This window comes from Schistocerca cancellata, chromosome 2, assembly GCF_023864275.1.
Source record: "Schistocerca cancellata isolate TAMUIC-IGC-003103 chromosome 2, iqSchCanc2.1, whole genome shotgun sequence".
Lineage (NCBI taxonomy): Eukaryota > Metazoa > Arthropoda > Insecta > Orthoptera > Acrididae > Schistocerca > Schistocerca cancellata.
Genome location: NC_064627.1, coordinates 419,296,317 through 419,317,357, shown reverse-complemented (window position 1 = coordinate 419,317,357; position 21,041 = coordinate 419,296,317). Strand labels below are relative to the sequence as shown.

General features: G+C 41.2%; 1 protein-coding gene across 1 annotated transcript in view; it reads right to left on the bottom strand.

Moving 5' to 3' along the window:
• Window positions 1-21,041, bottom strand: part of LOC126154495 (A-kinase anchor protein 9-like) — a 510,657-nt gene that overhangs the window by 159,446 nt on the left and 330,170 nt on the right. The window contains exons 30-31 of the mRNA XM_049916148.1: window positions 20,214-20,360; window positions 16,619-16,759 (exon numbers count right to left, since the gene is read on the bottom strand). Of these exons, the coding sequence (XP_049772105.1) occupies window positions 16,619-16,759; window positions 20,214-20,360 (288 nt within the window). The remainder of the gene's footprint in view (window positions 1-16,618; window positions 16,760-20,213; window positions 20,361-21,041) is intronic.

Genomic DNA, 21,041 nt, shown 5'->3' with positions numbered 1-21,041 from the left:
TGTTCCTAAAGGGAAAAAGGGCAGTATCGTGACAGAAGTCACAAGTTTAACCCGTTGAGTACTGCAGACGCAATGCACCGCAGCGCTCCACCTTGCCACAGGGGCGTTGTTTGCCGGTGAAGTGGGCTTTCCCGTGGGCCCTGCAGATGGCATTTGCCGCGCGGCCTAGCTGGTACCTGAGTCCTAATGATGGCTTGTACCACAGCCAGTTCCACTGCCTGTGGGCTTGCGGACATCAATAGCCACTCAGGGTTGCATGCCGCCCCGTCACAAGTTCTTTTGTGCCGTGCACTCCCTGGGATGGATGAATCATATTTATTGTTCTGTGCCGCTGTCCCTGCTATCTGGGAAACACTCTACTATGGATTCAACAGTTGCTGTTCGACATTCATGCTAGCTGGTTCATGTGATCTTCTGCATTCTGCTTTTGTGGTGTCGTTTACCTATCTGCTGTTTCATCAGGATTTTTAGAGTTCTGTCACTTTTGATTTCCACAGACAAATGGCACAACGGAGTCATTGCACTGACGAAGAGATACTGGAGATACTGACAAGGAGTGACAGTAACAGTGAGTGTGCATCTTCAATGAATGTAGTGACGATGAAGATTCATCATAAAAATCGCGTAGTAATACACCTCCACGTACTTCACCTAGTAGAGCTTGCCAGGACAGTTCTTCTTCAGATTCTGAAAGTGAAGATGAATCAATCCATAAAAGGCCACATCTCAGTGAGAATGAGAAATTTGATTGCCAAAAAGGTAATTTCAGTCCAGCACTTCATGCATTTGATGACTTATCTTCAGGATATAATTGCCAACTAGTGCCTGATTCAAGCATTCTATCCTTTTTCATGCTATTTCTATCAGAAGATCTGTTGAAATTTATAGCACTTGAAACAAACCGATTTTTCACTTTCACCATGGCAAATACGTCGGAATCAGTTTGGTCTTGACTATCCACCTGAAAAAGTACAGGTTTTGAGAAAATGTATAGCTTCAACGGTTTTGACTTCTCATGGCTCCTGTTAAAAAGTTGAGAATAAAGGAATATTGGTCCAGAGATGTACTTCTGGGTACTCCAATTTTTGGTGAAGTTATGTCCTGTGACCGTTTTATGTTACTTTTGAGTTTGTTGCATTTTAGTGACAACTCAGCCAATTGTGGAGATGACAGTTTGTTTAAAATTAGGAAAATAATTGGTACAGTTTGTGTGGCGTTCCGCAGAGCATATAATCCATACAGAAGACTCTGTGTCGATGAAAGCCTATTATTGTTCAAAGGTTGATATCTTTTAAAAAATACGTTCCTTCAATACGAAGTAGATTTGGAATCAAAACATTTGTGTTGTGTGACTGTAAAACTGGATATGTCTTCGATTTCACCGTATACAACAGAAATTGAAGTCCATAATTTGGAGAAATCTGGTGATATTGTGGCAACACTAATGACACCATAACTTGAACGTGGACATACCCTGTATGTTGACAATTGGTATACAAGTCCATCCTTGTTCCTCTGGCTTCACAATCAGAGAACAGCAGCATGTGTTACTGTATGTAGGAGTAGGCACAACTTTCCGAAGTTACAAAAAGAAACTGAAACAAGGAGAAGTTGAGTTTATGTCAACTGACGCAATGCTTGCCATCAAGTGGCACGACAAGAGAGAAGTGTTCATGCTGACTACCTGAAACACTAGTGAAATGAGTGACACAGGAAAGACAAACAGGACGACTGGCGAAAAAGTAATGAAGCCGCAATGTGTTGTTGATTACAATGCAAATGTGGGAGCAATAGACAACATTGATATGCTGTTAAGCTCTGTTGCATCTGTGTGTAAATCTGTTAAATGGTACAAAAAGTTTTTTTATGTTGTGGTCCTTTGTGTTCTGAATGCTCACTCTCTTCACAGATCAGTGACAGGGAGCAAAATATCATTAGCAGATTTTCATTAAGTCTGGTACGAGAACTCGTGGAACAATTTGCTACAGAATGGAGAAGAGATATGAAACGATGGCGCTCTGATGACTAGAATCCTCTTCGCTTTACTTGGGAGGCACTTTCCACATGTCATTCCAAGTGACCAGTCCAAGAAACGTGGACTATGGCGTAGATGTGCAGTCTGCTTGAAACAGAATGTGCATCGAGAAACGAAATATGAATGCAAAACATGCAATGTACCTTTGTGCATTGGCACACAAAGAAGAACTTTTAGCCAAGTTGCTACAGCTGGAAGATGAAATGAAGCCCTTACTTCTGAAAAAAATTACTTAAATAAAAAAAAAAATAAATAAATAAAAATAATTACAAAAATTTAAAAAAAATTTTTTTTTAACTTCGCCATTGCTGGTCCAAAGCCCGGATGAGAAAGAAGGATGGGAAATATAGATGAGCAAAATATATATATATATATATATATATATATATATATATATATATCACCGAATTATCTGAGCTTGAAGAGCCTCTCCATATGAATTACTTTGCTGACAAACACCTTATGTACGAACATGTGAAACATCCAGTCTGTGCTGACAAACACAGACTGGATGCTTCAAATGTTCATACATAAGGTGCAAAAATAAAAACTTAGTACAAATTTATGTATTCTTCCATAACTTTTTGGTAGAAGTTAAACCTTAAACTTAGTGCAAATATCATTAATTAAACAAAGAATTCTAACATTATTATTACACAAAATTGTAGCCTGGGTTGCAGTAAAAGTTATTTATTTAATAAGTGACTAGTTTCGGGCAAAGTATATTTCCAAACCACCATGTAAAACAAAGACTGTGACAACCACATTACAGCTGTTAATACAACCATAGCAGATGGATTGCTATCGATATTCTACAGTTTTACTAACAGCTATAATGTGTTTGTCACATTCCTTTTTGACATGGTTGTTTGAAAATGGGCTTTGCCCGAAACTATTCGCTGCTTAAATAAATATCTTTTACCGCTATCCATGCTACAATTTTCTACTAATATTCAGTAACAGATTACTGTCCTATCTTTTACAGGACACTAGACTGGTGAAAAAATTCTAGGCCTACACTTCGAAAGGGCGTCTCGGCACACGTTGGTCAGTTTCACACTCTCCCCTGTTTCTGAAGCACAAAAGGTCATTAGGAATTAAAGGTGACATTTAGTTAGATAGTTTAGAAACTTGAGTATTTCCTTATCTAATTCTTAAACAAAAGTTATAAATCATTATTTATTTCTACTGTACAATAAAAATTGCGTCCCATATAAAAAGAATTCGGAAATGTTGAATTTTTGATTTTGAAGTTTCCTTGGGGATAATCTATTGGGTTAATGCTCTCAAAATATAGCGATTAGCTTCAAAAGTGTACCTCCGCATCCAGACAGTCGTTTGCGGGCGAATTACAGTACAGAAGAACGTCAACGTTTGGTCATTACAGATTCTACAGTGTTTACATCATAGGTTGCATATAAAAATCTGATAATTAAGTATCAGTATGCCAAATAAAACACAGATGCATACTGAGACCTTATGACAATTCTCAAGAACTAATTGCAAATGAAAGAAAGCCTTTGATGAGGAGTTACATGTTAGCAGTGTAGGCAGTTTCAGTGCACATTAGGTCTATAGAACAATTCATCTCCAGATTCAGAGCTATGGAATAAGTATCCAGATATCCTGCGTTTATTTGTAATGTTGGCAATCACACTAACTGCGAGACTGTCACAACCGCCGTGGTTCCACAAATACTTAGGCCAGGGTGAGGACGACTGAGCGGAGAGCTCAGGCACACAAAATAGTCCGCAGGAGTGGCTGCCACTGCAGGTGCACGGATTATGCGGACCCCAAGTGCAGGCTTGACATGGCCAGCCGCACGTGCCGATGCAGCACTCAAAGGGTTAAAGTGATGAGTCTGGTAAGTTTCAGGTTTACAAATGTCCTAGAAGGGAACACTTTTATTCTAACAAGAGTTCCTCCAGATTACATTAAGTAAGGATTAGGTACATAATTAGAAAAGGTAGTACCGAAGCAAGAACAAAGCAGCAGAATATTCATGAGTTATGTGCACCTGGAATTTACGATTGGAAGAGGAACAGAAAACAGAGCTAACTCCAACATGGATTGAAAGGTTCACAGTTTGTAATCGTGGTAAAATATGCACGGTACTGTTAAAAGATAAAGAATTATTATCCCATGTAATTGTACATGATGAACATGTATAAAATACCTTGTGTTCGAGCTAAGGGGGGGAGGATACGTAATGTCTCGAGAATTTTGGGGTAAATTCTAGAAACACTTGGCTCTCCACCATCTTGAACACCCGATATTTTAATGACAAGGGTGAGAGGGACTTTTTACTGCGCCACAAATGTCTGTGTGTGCACGAAGGACAGGTGTCACAAGGAGCCAGGAGCTGTGTCGGATGAGTGGCACCGACAAGCGGTTAAAAGCAGCGCCCTAGAAGTTATATAAAAAAGTCAAAGAGTATCTGGATAACGTTCCATGGTGTGTGGTGTCATGGGGATTGTTACAGAGACAGATAAAGAGTGTGTTAGACAGAGACTTTTATTTTATGTCTTGGCTCTGCATGAGGCAGAACATATGTAACTGTATGAATGTTTAGTAGATTCTGAGTTTTATCTTGGAACCAGTTGGATTGCTGCATTTTGTACAGAATAATTGATACTTTGGGATGAGAGTCGAAAATATATTGCTGTTTAACTGACAAGAGTCAGCGAGTACATAATTTATTTCAAGAATATAGATCTGGTTAATAATATTCCCCTTAACCTGATACAGTCTCCGGAGATGAATTAAATGGTGAGAGCAACGTAGCTCATAACCCAAGGAAGAGGATCGGCTGCACGCACAATCTGTAAGTCAACTGGAAGACACATGAGAGTCGTGCAAACCAACACCACCGCACTGCCTCTTGTTGTCCAAGAAAGAGTGTGTGTGTGTGTGTGTGTGTGTGTGTGTGTGTGTGTGTGTTTTAAGACAGATTGCTACTTACCGTAAAGAAGACACGTCAAATTGCAGACACCTGCAACTAAAAGATGCTTATATAAAGCTTTCGGCTACAGCCTTCATCAGTAAAAGAGAGACACATGTACCATTCACACACACAAGCAAGCACACCTCATGCACACATTACCACCAGCTCCGGCATCTTGGGCCGGAATGCATTCCAGTCCGAGATACTGGAGTTGGAGGTTGTGTGTGTGAGGTGTGCTCATTTATGTTTGTGAATGGTGTGTGTCTTTCTTTTACTGATGAAGGCTGTGGCTGAAAGCTTTATGTAAGTGTCTTAATTGTGACTGACTGCAACTTGACATGTATTTTTTATGGTAAGTAGCAATGTGCCTTTTACTACATTGTTGATATTCCTACTTGGGGTTTCCAATATCAAACAATGAAAACTCCAGGTAGGAATATCAACAATGTAGGAAAAGACACATTGCTACTTACCGTAAAAAAGGCATGTCAAGTTGCAGACAGTCACAATTAAGACACTTACATAAAGCTTTCAGCCACAGCCTTCATCAGTAAAAGAGAGAGACACACCATTCACACACATAAGCGAGCACACCTCACACACATGACCGCCAACTCCAGCAACTCGGACTGGAAGGCATTCCGTGCGAGATGCTGGAGTTGGCGGTCATGTGTGCATGAGGTGTGCTTGCTTGCGTGTGTGAATGGTATGTGTGTCTCCTTTACTGATGAAGGCTGTAGCCGAAGGCTTTATATAAGCATCTTTTAGTAGCAGCTGTATAAAATTTTTCTTATAGGCCATCATGTCACACAAGCTTACAATGTCAATGACAGAATTCATTCTTGTGAAGATTCTAATTGTCACACACTGCAGTACACTTATAGTTGAAGGTAATATCATTTTCCTAAAATATTGCATTTGCGTGAATGGACACATATTACACCACTGGAGAACACAAGGTAATTTGTGAACAGTTGTCAAAGGCCAGATTTCTAAGTATTTTCCATAACTAATACAAGAGTAGTTGATTGCCAGTACATGCACAAATAGGTAAGACATTTTATTTTTGATGGGTGGTAAAGTGGTGTAAGTGACCCAGAAAAGCCTTTAATTCCACTTATTTTCTTTATAAGAGATCGTCTACAGTGGAACAGAAGATTATCTACCATCTATCTACCATCCCATAGCAAAATTACTGATTTCAGCATGCTACACCACACTATATAGTGGTGGTTACTAATTTAGTAGCTGGTGTATGTCTTATCTAATTTATTTGTCTATAAATACTAACTGATGAATACTTAATTAAGTTAGTTTAAAATTAATGTTATGGCAACCAGTGGGTAACTATTCTTCGACCTTTTGGGTTCCATTAGGGAGTAGCAACTTTGCTCTCATTCATCAATAGTACGCTTAATGAAATAACATATATACAGTATTTGGTTTGCACGCACACGTAAAATGTAAAGGGGCTCATAAGAAAGGCAATATTAGCTCTTCTAATACAGACGCCTCAGCAGTGTGTTTACATTTCGCAATGTGTGTTTCCGGCCACAGTGGTTATAAAGCTAAGTACTGTTAAAATTGTTTTTGCACCGTATTTGAATATTAAATTTAGTAGTTTCCAATCATGCATCCGAGTATCAGCAGAGTGTTTACATTTCGTGTCGTGCAATTGCAGCTGTAGTGGTTAAATTCTGACGAAGTTGCTTGTGCAATGTTATACAGTTATTAAATTTAGTAGTTTTCAACAGTGTCTCATGTTGTTTGTGGCGAAACAACGATTTAATAAACGTTTGGTAACGTTCGCTCACTGCGTTTTTTAGAGTTTTCTGTGAATGGAAGTGGTTTAGTAAATTTCTTGCGGTAGTGTTCAGCTGACGTTTCTTTGTTCCCAGTGAAATATTTCAGTAAAATTTTCATTCACTGTTTTAACTTCATTGAGTGTTCCAGTGGCTGTTTGAATTTTTGGATTTAACTAACAAATTGTGTGAAGATTCGTAGTTGGTAGTGGCATTAGTTGAAGTTTAGTAGTGTTAATAAAAGTTGTTGCTTTCATAGAGAGAGAATTTTGAGATCACTACTGTTCGTTCCATAAATAGTTCTACTGAATTTAAGTAATATTGACGTTTAGTTTTTTTCGGTAACTATGAAATTTTACCATGAGTGAAAAATGTGGGGTTTGTGAGTAGCAGGTTGTGGTGTGGGATTAGTTCAAAGTATTTTCATTGGGGAGGGGGGGGGGGGGGGAATGGGCATTCTAGTGAGACCCTCTCCTGGGACTGCAGAATCTGTAGTAGAAATAAGTTGATAGAGGAGCAGGAGGGTAAGATTTGTGACCTTCAGGTGCAGTTACAAAACGCAAAGGACGAACTAGATAGATCGAGGAGGGTGAAGGGTTCTGGGGAATGGGAACTGGCAGTTGGCAGAAGGCAGGTGGAAGAAGAAGGTATTCAGACACTTTTACTTTGCGTATATGCGATAGATTTGACCAACTGTAAGAGCTGAGTGAGGAGGAGCCTCTTGTAGCTGTAGGTGTAGGAAACATGCAGCAGTACTCAGCAGTTAGAAGGCCTAAGCCAGTTGCAAAGTTAACAGAAAGAAGAAGGTTCTGCTGTTAGGTAGTTTGCATGGTATAGGTGTGGGCCAGCAGTTGCAAGATGTGTTGGGGAGTGAGTACCAGGTCACCAACATTGTGAAGCCTAGTGCAGGACTGTCTCAGATGACTGACAACATAGGTGAGTTAAGTAGATACTCTGGAAAAGATGATCAGGTAGTGATTCTGGGTGGAGCAAGGAATAGTCTTGATAGGGACGGAGAATATGATGTAGGTGGTGACCTGGCAAAGACAGCTACTCAAACTGGTAGCACTAATGTGCATTTCGTGCAACTGTTTCAGCATCGTGATCGGCCTCATCTTAATGTGGCCGTTACGTGGGTTAACATGAGGCTGGAGAAGGCGCTGATGACCAAGGGCGTGGGTCCCATTGCAGTGGTGCCAGCTGAGTCTATCAGTAGGTTGGGTTTCACTAGGCATGGCCTGCTCCTCAATAGGTATGGGATGTGAAGGCTGGCACAACTTATAGGTGACAGTGTAGGGGTTGTGACGGGTTCACTCATTGAAAAATATCTGTTTTAGTTGGTGTTAGAGCTGCAATTTTTTTAGACTGAAGTCAACTGATAGGTATGCCTGCTTAAAGGAAGTCCCTCTAACTAAGGAATCACTTTCAGAGGAGGTCAGGTATTCAAATAGAGAAGGAATTAGCATCCATGTACGTAAAAAAATAGTATTCTGTTTGAGTACATAGATGTATCATGACACTGCACTGAAGAGATATTTGAATGTTGTGCAGGACCAGTTGAATTTAGTGAAACTAAACTTCTAGTCTGACTTCAGAGCATTTCTACTCAAGCTAGAGAGGGTTCTTGGTTCACTTTATAGGAAGTATCTGAAATTAATTATAAGTGGTGACTTCAATATTAATTCTGCATATGATTGTGCAAGAAAATGGATGTTGGTAGATTTCCTTAACTCATATGATCTGATGCAGACTACGTTTTTTCCAACTAGGATGCAGGGGAACAGTACCACAGCCAATGACAATATTTTTATTCATTCTTTATTTCTAGATGGGCATTCTGTTAGTAAAAGGGTGAATGGCCTTTTGGACCATGATGCACAAATTTTAACACTAAAAGTCTATTGTACTCAAACAGATGTCACATATAATTACAAACTATGTAGGAAATCTAATCAAATGGCAATGGATTGTTTTTTCTTAACCTTGTTAAGGAACAAGAGTGGCAGGATGTTTATAGTGCCAATAATGTAAATAACAAACATAATGCTTCCCTTGATACATTTCTCATGCTCCTTGAGAGATGCTTTCCTTCAGAACATTCTAAATGGGGTACTAGCAGTAAAAGGCAGCCTGGATGGCTGACTAGTGGGATAAGAATATCATGTAGAACAAAGCAGGTAGTATATCAAAATGTTAGAAGTAGTCACAATCAAGCTACAGTAGCCAATTACAAACAGTACTTTAAGGTGCTTAAAAGTGTTATTAGGAAGGCAAAGAGTATGTGCAATGCAAGTAGAATAGCTAATTCACAGGGATAAAATAAAAAGACCTTATGGTCAGTTGTGAAGAAGTGTCTGGTCAGCAGCACAAGGTCGGCGATACAAATTCAGTTCGTAGTAAAAATATTTCTATTACTGATAAGTCAGAAATATGTATGGTATTTAACAATCATTTTCTGAGGATTGCTGGTGACTGAAATAAAAATTTAACTTATACAGGGAATGATGTACCACTCTTGGAAAATGCCTTTTCAAGACGGATGTCTGAAGGTGTCTGAAACACTCCTCCGTGATACAGACAAGGGCAAGATTGAGTCAATAATTAAATTACTGACGACTAAGGACTCTCATGGATATGATGGAGTGCCTGGCAGAATATTAAAGTACTGTGCTGCACATGTTAGCCCTGTACTTAGCCATATTTGTAATTTTTCCTTTGTTACCTGGACGACTGAAGTACTCAGAAGTAAAGCCGCTTTATAAAAAGGGAGAAAGGGGTAATGTAGACAATTTTAGACCTATTTTTATGCCATCAGTGTTTGCTAAAGTCATTGAAAAGGCTGTATATGTAAGGATAATTGATCACTTTGTATCACATAATTTGCTATCAACTGTACAGTTCAGCTTTAGAAGTCATTTAACAACTGAAAATGCTATTTTCTCTTTTCCCTATGAGGTATTGGATGGATTAAAAAAAAGGTTTCGAACGCTAGGTGCATTTTTTATTTAACTAAGGCGTTTGATTGTGTGGGTCACAAAATATTGCTCCAGAAGTTGGACCATTACGGAATACAGGGAGTAGCTCACCTCTTTCTTTAACAACAGACAGCAAAAGATTGTCATTCAGAGTGTTGAGAATGGCTGTGATGTGTGTGTGTTGGGGGGGGGGGGGGGGGGTGTCTGAGTGGAATAAAGTCAAATTGTGTGTGTGTGTGGGAGGGGGGGGGGGTGCACCCCAGTGGCCAGTATTGGGACCACTCCTGCTCCTTATTTATTTATTTATATAAATGATACGTCCTCTAGTATTATGTGTAATTCTAAAATATTTCAGTTTGCTGATGACACTAGCTTGGTACTAAAGGATGTTGTGTGCAACACTGGCTCTGTTTCAAATAATGCAGTTCATGACATAAGTTCATGGCTTGTAGAAAATAAACTAACACTAAATCACTGTAAGACTTAGTTTTTACAGTTTCTAGCACACAATTCAACAAAAGTCGTTGTTTTAATTTCACAGAATGGGCATACGATTAGTGAAACTGAACAGTTCAAATTTCTGAGTGTTCAGATAGATAGCAAACTGATGTGGAAAGCCCATGTTCAGGATCTTGTTCAAAGGCTTAATGCTGCCATTTTTGGTATCTGAATGATATCTGAAGTAAGTGATCATTCGACAAGAAAATTAGTCTACTTTGCTTATTTTCATTCACTTATGTCTGATGGTATTATATTTTGGGGTAGCTCTTCCCATTCTAAATGGATATTTTTGGATCAGAAATGGGCAATTTGGGCAATAAGTGGTGTAAGTTCGCAAACCTCTTGTCAACCTCTGTCACTACTCTGGGTATTTTGACATTGCCCTCTCAATATATATATATTCATCACTGTTGTCTCTTGTTAACAATATCAGCTTATTCCCAAGAATTAGTAGCTTTCACTCAGTTAATACTCGACATAAATCCAATATGCATTTGGATCACAAAAAATGGCTCTGAGCACTATGGGACTTAACAGCGGAGGTCATCAGTCTCCTAGAACTTAGAACTACTGAAACCCAACTAACATAAAGACATCACACACATCCATGCCCAAGGCAGAATTCGAACCTGCGCCCGTAGCGGTCGCGCGATTCCAGACTGAAGCGCTTAGAACTGCTCGGCCACTCTGGCCGGCATTTGGATCACACTTCCTTAACTCTTGTGCGGAAAGGTGTGCAGCGTACAGTTGCAACCATTTTCAATAAAATACCACTACAATTCAAAAATCTTAGCAGTAATCCAAAAGCTTTCAAATTAGAACTGAGGAGATTCCTCACGGACCGCTCCTTCTATTCTTGTTGATAAGTCCCTTGAAAAATATGCTGATTCTTATGTTATATTGTTTTTGTGTTTACTTAAACTTATGGCTTGACTTTTTGGGTTCATAAACATTTTATTTTACCTGTTATTATTTTTATGTTGTAATTTCATCTACTGGCATGTTCCATGACCACAGAGATTTACTCCTCAATTTGGTCCTTCAGAACTAGACATGTCAATAAAATAAAAATAACAAGGTTATAATAGAAGGAAACATTCCATGAAGGAAAAATATACCTAAAAACAAAGATGATGTGACTTACCAAATGAAAGTGCTGGCAGGTCGACAGACACACAAACGAACACAAACATACACACAAAATTCAAGCTTTCGCAACAAACTGTTGCCTCATCAGGAAAGAGGGAAGGAGAGGGAAAGACGAAAGGATGTGGGTTTTAAGGGAGAGGGTAAGGAGTCATTCCAGTCCCGGGAGCGGAAAGACTTACCTTATGGGGAAAAAAGGACGGGTATACACTCGCGCGCACACACACACACCTATCCATCCACACATATACAGACACAAGCAGACATATTTAAAGACAAAGAGTTTGGGCAGAGATGTCAGTCGAGGCAGAAGTGCAGAGGCAAAGATGTTGTTGAATGACAGGTGAGGTATGAGTGGCGGCAACTTGAAATTAGCGGAGATTGAGGCCTGGTGGATAACGGGAAGAGTGGATATGTTGAAGAGCAAGTTCCCATCTCCGGAGTTCGGATAGGTTGGTGTTAGTAGGAAGTATCCAGATAATCCGGACGGTGTAACACTGCGCCAAGATGTGCTGGTCGTGCACCAAGGCATGTTTAGCCACAGGGTGATCCTCATTACCAACAAACACTGTCTGCCTGTGTCCATTCATGCGAATGGACAGTTTGTTGCTGGTCATTCCCACATAGAATGCATCACAGTGTAGGCAGGTCAGTTGGTAGATCACGTGGGTGCTTTCACACGTGGCTCTGCCTTTGATTGTGTACACCTTCCGGGTTACAGGACTGGAGTAGGTGGTGGTGGGAGGGTGCATGGGACAGGTTTTACACCGGGGGCGGTTACAAGGGTAGGAGCCAGAGGGTAGGGAAGGTGGTTTGGGGATTTCATAGGGATGTACTAAGAGGTTACGAAGGTTAGGTGGACGGCGGAAAGACACTCTTGGTGGAGTGGGGAGGATTTCATGAAGGATGGATCTCATTTCAGGGCAGGATTTGAGGAAGTCGTATCCCTGCTGGAGAGCCACATTCAGAATCTGATCCAGACATACCAACAATTAAAGGGAACAGCCATGGGTACCAGGATGGCCCCCTCGTATGCCAACCTATTCATGGGTCGCTTAGAGGAAGCCTTCTTGGTTACCCAGGCCTGCCAACCCAAAGTTTGGTACAGATTTATTGATGACATCTTCATGATCTGGACTCACAGTGAAGAAGAACTCCAGAATTTCCTCTCCAACCTCAACTCCTTTGGTTCCATCAGATTCACCTGGTCCTACTCCAAATCCCATGCCACATTCCTTGATGTTGACCTTCACCTGTCCAATGGCCAGCTTCACACGTCTGTCCACATCAAACCCACCAACAAGCAATAGTACCTCTATTACGACAGCTGCCACCCATTCCGCATCAAACGGTCCCTTCCCTACAGCCTAGGTCTTCGTGGCAAACGAATCTGCTCCAGTCCGGAATCCCTGAAGCATTACACCAACAACCTGACAACAGCTTTCGCATCCCGCAACTACCCTCCCGACCTGGTACAGAAGCAAATAAACAGAGCCATTTCCTCATCCTCTCAAACCCAGAACCTCCCACAGAAGAACCACAAAAGTGCCCCACTTGTGACAGGATCTGGATCAGATTCTGAATGTGGCTCTCCAGCAGGGATACGACTTCCTCAAATCCTGCCCTGAAATGAGATCCATCCTTCATGAAATCCTCCCCACTCCACCAAGAGTGTCTTTCCGCCGTCCACCTAACCTTCGTAACCTCTTAGTACATCCCTATGAAATCCCCAAACCACCTTCCCTACCCTCTGGCTCCTACCCTTGTAACCGCCCCCGGTGTAAAACCTGTCCCATGCACCCTCCCACCACCACCTACTCCAGTCCTGTAACCCGGAAGGTGTACACAATCAAAGGCAGAGCCACGTGTGAAAGCACCCACGTGATCTACCAACTGACCTGCCTACACTGTGATGCATTCTATGTGGGAATGACCAGCAACAAACTGTCCATTCGCATGAATGGACACAGGCAGACAGTGTTTGTTGGTAATGAGGATCACCCTGTGGCTAAACATGCCTTGGTGCACGACCAGCACATCTTGGCGCAGTGTTACACTGTCCGGGTTATCTGGATACTTCCTACTAACACCAACCTATCCGAACTCCGGAGATGGGAACTTGCTCTTCAACATATCCTCTCTTCCCGTTATCCACCAGGCCTCAATCTCCGCTAATTTCAAGTTGCCGCCACTCATACCTCACCTGTCATTCAACAACATCTTTGCCTCTGCACTTCTGCCTCGACTGACATCTCTGCCCAAACTCTTTGTCTTTAAATATGTCTGCTTGTGTCTGTATATGTGTGGATGGATAGGTGTGTGTGTGTGCGAGTGTATACCCGTCCTTTTTCCCCATAAGGTAAGTCTTTCTGCTCCCGGGACTGGAATGACTCCTTACCCTCTCCCTTAAAACCCACATCCTTTCGTCTTTCCCTCTCCTTCCCTCTTTCCTGATGAGGCAACAGTTTGTTGCGAAAGCTTGAATTTTGTGTGTATGTTTGTGTTCGTTTGTGTGTCTGTCGACCTGCCAGCACTTTCATTTGGTAAGTCACATCATCTTTGTTTTTAGGTATAAAATAAAAATAACAAACGTATGACTTGAAAGTATACATACATTTATAAGTTTCAGAATGAATCTTTAACTGTGCAGGGAATGCATGCTGTTCTGAAAGTCCCCAGCATTTATAACCAAATTCCAGACTGGGACTGAAAAACAGAACCTTTACTTTCCCTGTAACATCCAGTTTTTTTGGGCTCGAGTCCCAGCCCAGCACACATTTTTAAACCACCACAATATTTCAAAATACGGGGTGTTCAAAAAATCTCTCTGCAGTGCTGTATGATTATTAGCTGTGCGTGCTGTATGCCGCAGTGAATATACCGAAATGAAACTCAGTGAAATACAAGTTATTAATTTATTGAATATTCATTTTTACTTACAAATTTTCACATTAAATGTTGAAAGTGTTCCCCCCTGTTGTTGAATACACAATTCAATTTGTCTAATCATGTTTCCAAACACAAGCTGTAACATTTCTTCTGTAACAGAAGCAGTGAAAGTGGATATTGCAGTTTTCAATTCATCGATGGGTTTTGGACGATTTTTATAGACAGTTGCTTTCACTGCACCCCAGAAGAAAAAGTCAGGTGGTGTTAGGTCAGGTGATCATGGAGGCCAAAGTCCCTGTGAAATTATGCGATCACCAAAAACATCAGCAAGCAGTGACGTTAAAATGCGAGCTGTATGCGCGGTTGCACCATCTTGTGGAAAATAACTGTTCGCTGCTTCACTTAACACAAGTTCTCCTATGAATGGGTACAGAATATCACTGCAGTATCATTGTGCGTTTATTGTTTCGTTGGAAAATATGGGACCCACAGTCCGATGTCTAGAAATTGCAATCCAAACTCTTATTTTCACAGAATGAAGTGATTCCTCATGAATACACAATGGATTTGTAGAACTCTACATACGAGAATTTTGTGAGTTCATGTACCTGGATAGATGAAACCATGTCTCATCAGTGAAAAAAGTTTCATGAAGAATATCCCTTCCATTTTGTTGACCGAAATTTTTGAACCATTGGCAATAATGCAGTCTCTTTCCATGATCAGTATTTTTCAGTTCTTGCAGGACTGTCTCTTTGCATGTGAAAAGTTCCAATTTTTTCCTTACAGCTGTGTGGGCTGTTCCAACACTAACATCGATTTCCTGGGCGAGTTTTTTTACTGACTTGTTCGGACTCATGGACATTTTATCGGAAATATTGAGTAGTTTATCCTCAGACAAAATGCTAGGACGACCACTTCTTGGTGCGTCTGTCACTGAACCTGTACTTCAAAATTTGTTAATCAAATCTCGCACAGCATCACGGTATGGGAGTGTTGTCTCTGGAAAAACTGAATTAAATGTTTGACAAACTGAAACTGTGTATTTACCGCCAGCTTTCAACACTTGTTCGACTAAAAACACATGCTCTTCAATGGTTAGCATTTTAACAGTGACAAAAACGAAACAAACGAATGAAGGAACTAAACTTAAACATTCAAGTCAACACGTAACGACACACACCAATGAAACTACTGATGCTGGCTGAGATAAACAAAACAGTGGAATGCTGAGAGAGCCCCTTGAAGGGAAGTAACCCAAGCAGGCGAACAATCATATGGCACACATGGCTAACAACCATACGGCACTGCGGAGAGACTTTTTGAACACGCCATATATGGGTAGTTGTGACCAATTAGACACAGTCAAAGAGTGGCATACATGAAGCGGGAAAAAAAGAAAATTGTTTGGTACATGAATTATTGTATTTCCAGTTCATTCCAATCTTTTAGAACTTTTTAGCATAAGCTCAGACACCTTCGATCTATGATGTTCATTCAAATGAAACCTGGTCAGTGCGTCTACCTTTGCCTTACACATAAGGTGGCACCATATAACTGCGGATATGGTGGTGCCATCTATTGGTAGTGAGACTGACACATGCACACCATATGACGTTGCGTACTGCCAGTGTGATTTCACGCTGAAGAGAAGGGGGTCACACAAGTTATCATCCACTACCGACCATGCAGGTGAGTAAGCAGAAAACAAGGAGGGATTCAATTTTTGGCGGCAGAGGAAGTTGGAGGCCGTGAAATGTATTGATGGATGAAGGCTGTGTATGGTGAGTACAGTCTGAGTCATTCAAGTGTTGTGGAATGGCGCAAATGATTCCTTGAAGGGCGCGATTCACTGGAAGACGATGCTCATCCTGGACAGGCTCATCATGTCATCACACCAGAAATAGTTGCGGAAGTGAATGCTTTAGTCTTGGATAACTGCAGAATCACCGTGGACGAGATCCATCAGTTACTGGGTATTAGCAACGGACGACGAAGTGTGTGACTGGGTCCAGGCCTGGATCTGACAGCAGCCCTACTAGCTTCTTCAAGGATGGAATCGACCAGCTAGTGTCGCAATGGGATAAATGTGCCAACAGTTTTGGTGACTATTTTTGAGTATGTGTCCTGCGTATAACTAAAGTTTTCAGTTAATAAAATAGTTACCGTTACTTTACAGTAGTGGCCGGGTTTCATTTGAATGCCCCTTATACATACTACAGAAAGAGACTGAACGAAATAGAATTTGACTACCATATGGAAATTTATTGGTACTTTCTGTCAAAGGGCAACATCTGGAAGAATCAAAGGTAATTATTTGGCATACCTGTGTCTTCATCTCTTGTATCGCAGTAGAATTTGACTGGAGCTGTTCAACATGGAGACGGTGTTTCTGTAGCTCATCCTCTAGGCGATTAATATGTTGTGTCAGCTCAATGCTACCACTGTCTATGCGCAACGAATCGAGCTAAATGACACATTAAAAAATATAATCACACATTTTAATTTCTGAAAACACTGATACAGAAATAATTTTATGTCTGGAAGTACATGCTGTAGTAATTTAAATTCGTCATCAGTTTGTACAAACAGTATTTACACACAATATTTTGTAGCCGTCTGAATTCAGCCTCTTCCAAATATACTGATGCACAAAATATTTATAACATAACACTTTCTCCTTACATTTAAATTTTTTCAGTAAAAGTATTATTCATTTATTTTTCATCTAGGCCTTATAAGAAAAACAAATAATTTCAGCGCTTCAGACTCCATTGTTCCCTCCTCCTACTCCAGTGCTCCTCCATTATCTCAGCTGGTGTCTTTCTCTTTCTCCTCCTCCTCCTCCTCCTCCTCCTCCTCCTCCGACCATCTAGGGTCAGTTTTCTTCTGAATCCTACTGTGAATTTACAGAATTTTGTTATTGTTAAATTAGAGATTTTTTAATAAATGTTAGAGGTATGGAGTTTTCTGTACCCTTCTCGTCCATAAAAGAGTTAATGCACTGTTAATTACTATTATGTTAAAGGTTATCTTTCCTTTTTATAAATTACACTTGCATACTATCTGTGGCATTATATTACATAGGATATTATATTTTAGTGCAAATATTTGTTTGTGTTGCATTATAATTTGTTTGACGTAATCCTTGGAAAGTCTACAGTGGTTACACTTCACTAGCAGATGCCTTAAGTCACAAGTATTTCATGGAGCTTACACCACCACTTAGACCACATATGGAGAGCCTCAGAATAGGTGATGTCAGCTCTTCAATGAAGAGCATTCCTCAATAAGCAATATCTCAAACATTTTGTAAAATATCAGCAGAGAATTTTTGAGATTGCTAAGAATGCTTCCACAATGAAAGCTTATTTGTATAAGTTAATATAGTACATGCTCATAGCTGTATAAACCAGTTTAAAGTTATTCCAAGTCGACAGAAGTTTAATTAACAAATAATATACTGAAATTAAAAGTTACATCAAGACTATTTCATGATTTTACCACCCAGAAACCTCTCAATACCTTGGAATTTTCCATTCTGATATTCATCTTTAAGGTGATTTTGATTATCTTATATTGTTTATTAGCAAATCTTTCTTTACCTCTTTAAACCATCTCATTTCTGTCTTTCCACATAAAGATACTTAAAAATCTATTAGGTTAGCTTGTTGTCTACAATTTTGTAAAGAATTCCAAAGAACACCTATACCCTAGTTTATTATACACTCCTGGAAATTGAAATAAGAACACCGTGAATTCATTGTCCCAGGAAGGGGAAACTTTATTGACACATTCCTGGGGTCAGATACATCACATGATCACACTGACAGAACCACAGGCACATAGACACAGGCAACAGAGCATGCACAATGTCGGCACTAGTACAGTGTATATCCACCTTTCGCAGCAATGCAGGCTGCTATTCTCCCATGGAGACGATCGTAGAGATGCTGGATGTAGTCCTGTGGAACGGCTTGCCGTGCCATTTCCACCTGGCGCCTCAGTTGGACCAGCGTTCGTGCTGGACGTGCAGACCGCGTGAGACGACGCTTCATCCAGTCCCAAACATGCTCAATGGGGGACAGATCCGGAGATCTTGCTGGCCAGGGTAGTTGACTTACACCTTCTAGAGCACGTTGGGTGGCACGGGATACATGCGGACGTGCATTGTCCTGTTGGAACAGCAAGTTCCCTTGCCGGTCTAGGAATGGTAGAACGATGGGTTCGATGACGGTTTGGATGTACCGTGCACTATTCAGTGTCCCCTCGACGATCACCAGTGGTGTACGGCCAGTGTAGGAGATCGCTCCCCACACCATGATGCCGGGTGTTGGCCCTGTGTGCCTCGGTCGTATGCAGTCCTGATTGTGGCGCTCACCAGCACGGCGCCAAACACACATACGACCATCATTGGCACCAAGGCAGAAGTGACTCTCATCGCTGAAGACGACACGTCTCCATTCGTCCCTCCATTCACGCCTGTCGCGACACCACTGGAGGCGGGCTGCACGATGTTGGGGCGTGAGAGGAAGACGGCCTAACGGTGTGCGGGACCGTAGCCCAGCTTCATGGAGACGGTTGCGAATGGTCCTCGCCGATACCCCAGGAGCAACAGTGTCCCTAATTTGCTGGGAAGTGGCGGTGCGGTCCCCTACGGCACTGCGTAGGATCCTACGGTCTTGGCGTGCATCCGTGCGTCGCTGCGGTCCGGTCCCAGGTCGACGGGCACATGCACCTTCCGCCGACCACTGGCGACAACATCGATGTACTGTGGAGACCTCACGCCCCACGTGTTGAGCAATTCGGCGGTACGTCCACCCGGCCTCCTGCATGCCCACTATACGCCCTCGCTCAAAGTCCGTCAACTGCACATACGGTTCACGTCCACGCTGTCGCGGCATGCTACCAGTGTTAAAGACTGCGATGGAGCTCCGTATGCCACGGCAAACTGGCTGACACTGACGGCGGCGGTGCACAAATGCTGCGCAGCTAGCGCCATTCGACGGCCAACACCGCGGTTCCTGGTGTGTCCGCTGTGCCGTGCGTGTGATCATTGCTTGTACAGCCCTCTCGCAGTGTCCGGAGCAAGTATGGTGGGTCTGACACACCGGTGTCAATGTGTTCTTTTTTACATTTCCAGGAGTGTATTTTTACCGAGTCCTGGGGCTTACTAATTCAGAAGTAACGAAAATTGGAACACTGAGGGACACAAATATTTTCTCTGGCCACTACATCTGCTAAAATATAAGTAATCTAGTTTCAGCACAATTTTTAGTTTAATTACTAATTAAGACAGAGCTATTGACCAATACGCACCTTCAGAAGGCAAAATGTTTTGCACTGCGTATCCATTCATCTTCGTCTTTGTTTTCCCTCGTCCTCATTACAAGTGAGTCTCTCCCGGGGTCTGAATGACCTGTCCTTCCTTCCAACCCCCCCCCCCCCCCCCCCCCCCCAGCTCATCCTGCTCTCCTCCTTGACAAAGGCATTGTAGTGCCAAAAGCTAGGTAGAGTGTCACTTTTATATTTGTCTATTGGCAGCACAAAGTATTTCACCTTCCAAAGGTGAGTATTAACTGTCAATTCAGTCACATAATTTATTAGTTTCCTTGGTTGTATTTTCTCACAAAATAACTATTAAGTCTTGCAGTTTGTATCAGCAGCTTCTCACCTTCATTCTTTCTATATCTCAGGAGGTCCTCTTATATTACATGATTTACAGACAATGAAGAATAAAGAAAAGTACACTTGAATAAGAGCACACTTTTTGAAAGCAGGATGTCTTTCTGATAGTGAAGGTCATGTCTACACAACTGTTGTAAGAGCACTGTATATATCACAAATAAGTGGGCAGTACTTTGTCATCTAAGAAAACAGAAAATGCTACAACTAATGGGAAATAATACATCATACCCTACCTCTTCTGCTAATCTTTGGTGGTTCTGGGTTTGTTGCTCTAGAATGGCCTGGAGTGATTCAACCCGCTGTTCGAGTTCTGTTTCTCGCTGACTACGTTGCTCTACTTGATGTTCCAGTTCAGTGATGATTTCTCGCAGCACCCAAATCTAAACTCCACGAAATAGTGGATTTATCAAACAAAATTAGTACAGGGAAGAAAAGTTTTTGAGTTGTATCAAAAATATTGCTTTAACTATGTAATTAGATAAAAGAAAATTGTTAAGTCTCATTAAAATGTAGTTTACAGAGCAACAGCTGTCTTTCTGCTTATAATTTTGTTTCACAGGTTGCTCACGTTTTCTTAAGTATGAACTTATACTCACCACTAAAGGGTAAATTTCTGCATATGAGCGAGCATATACAGCAATCTCCAACAACCTGCATGACTTTCTGTCCAATTTGTGGATTGTGTGTACTAAGTATCACAATTTTTGGAAATGGTGGGGAAAGGGTGGAGAGGAAGGGCACTGAGGACAGGATGGACCAAAGAGCCCAACGTAATCTATTATAATTAGAATGAATGTTTTCCTTCATAAAACACTACCATACACTGTGAATCACGTTTTATCCCTAGAAGATGATGTGGACCTCAGTCTCACTATTGGACATCCCTTAAATGTTTTTTCCATTGTTTCCTACTTTATCTTCACATAAACGTGGAGTCTCCACTCTTCTAAAATGTCCACAATCAATTTCCTTTTTACATTGCCTGTCTAACAGTTTTACTGGAAGCTAAAGTCAATAATTTTCAACTGATTGTTTTCAGCGAGTAATGCATATGTAATGGA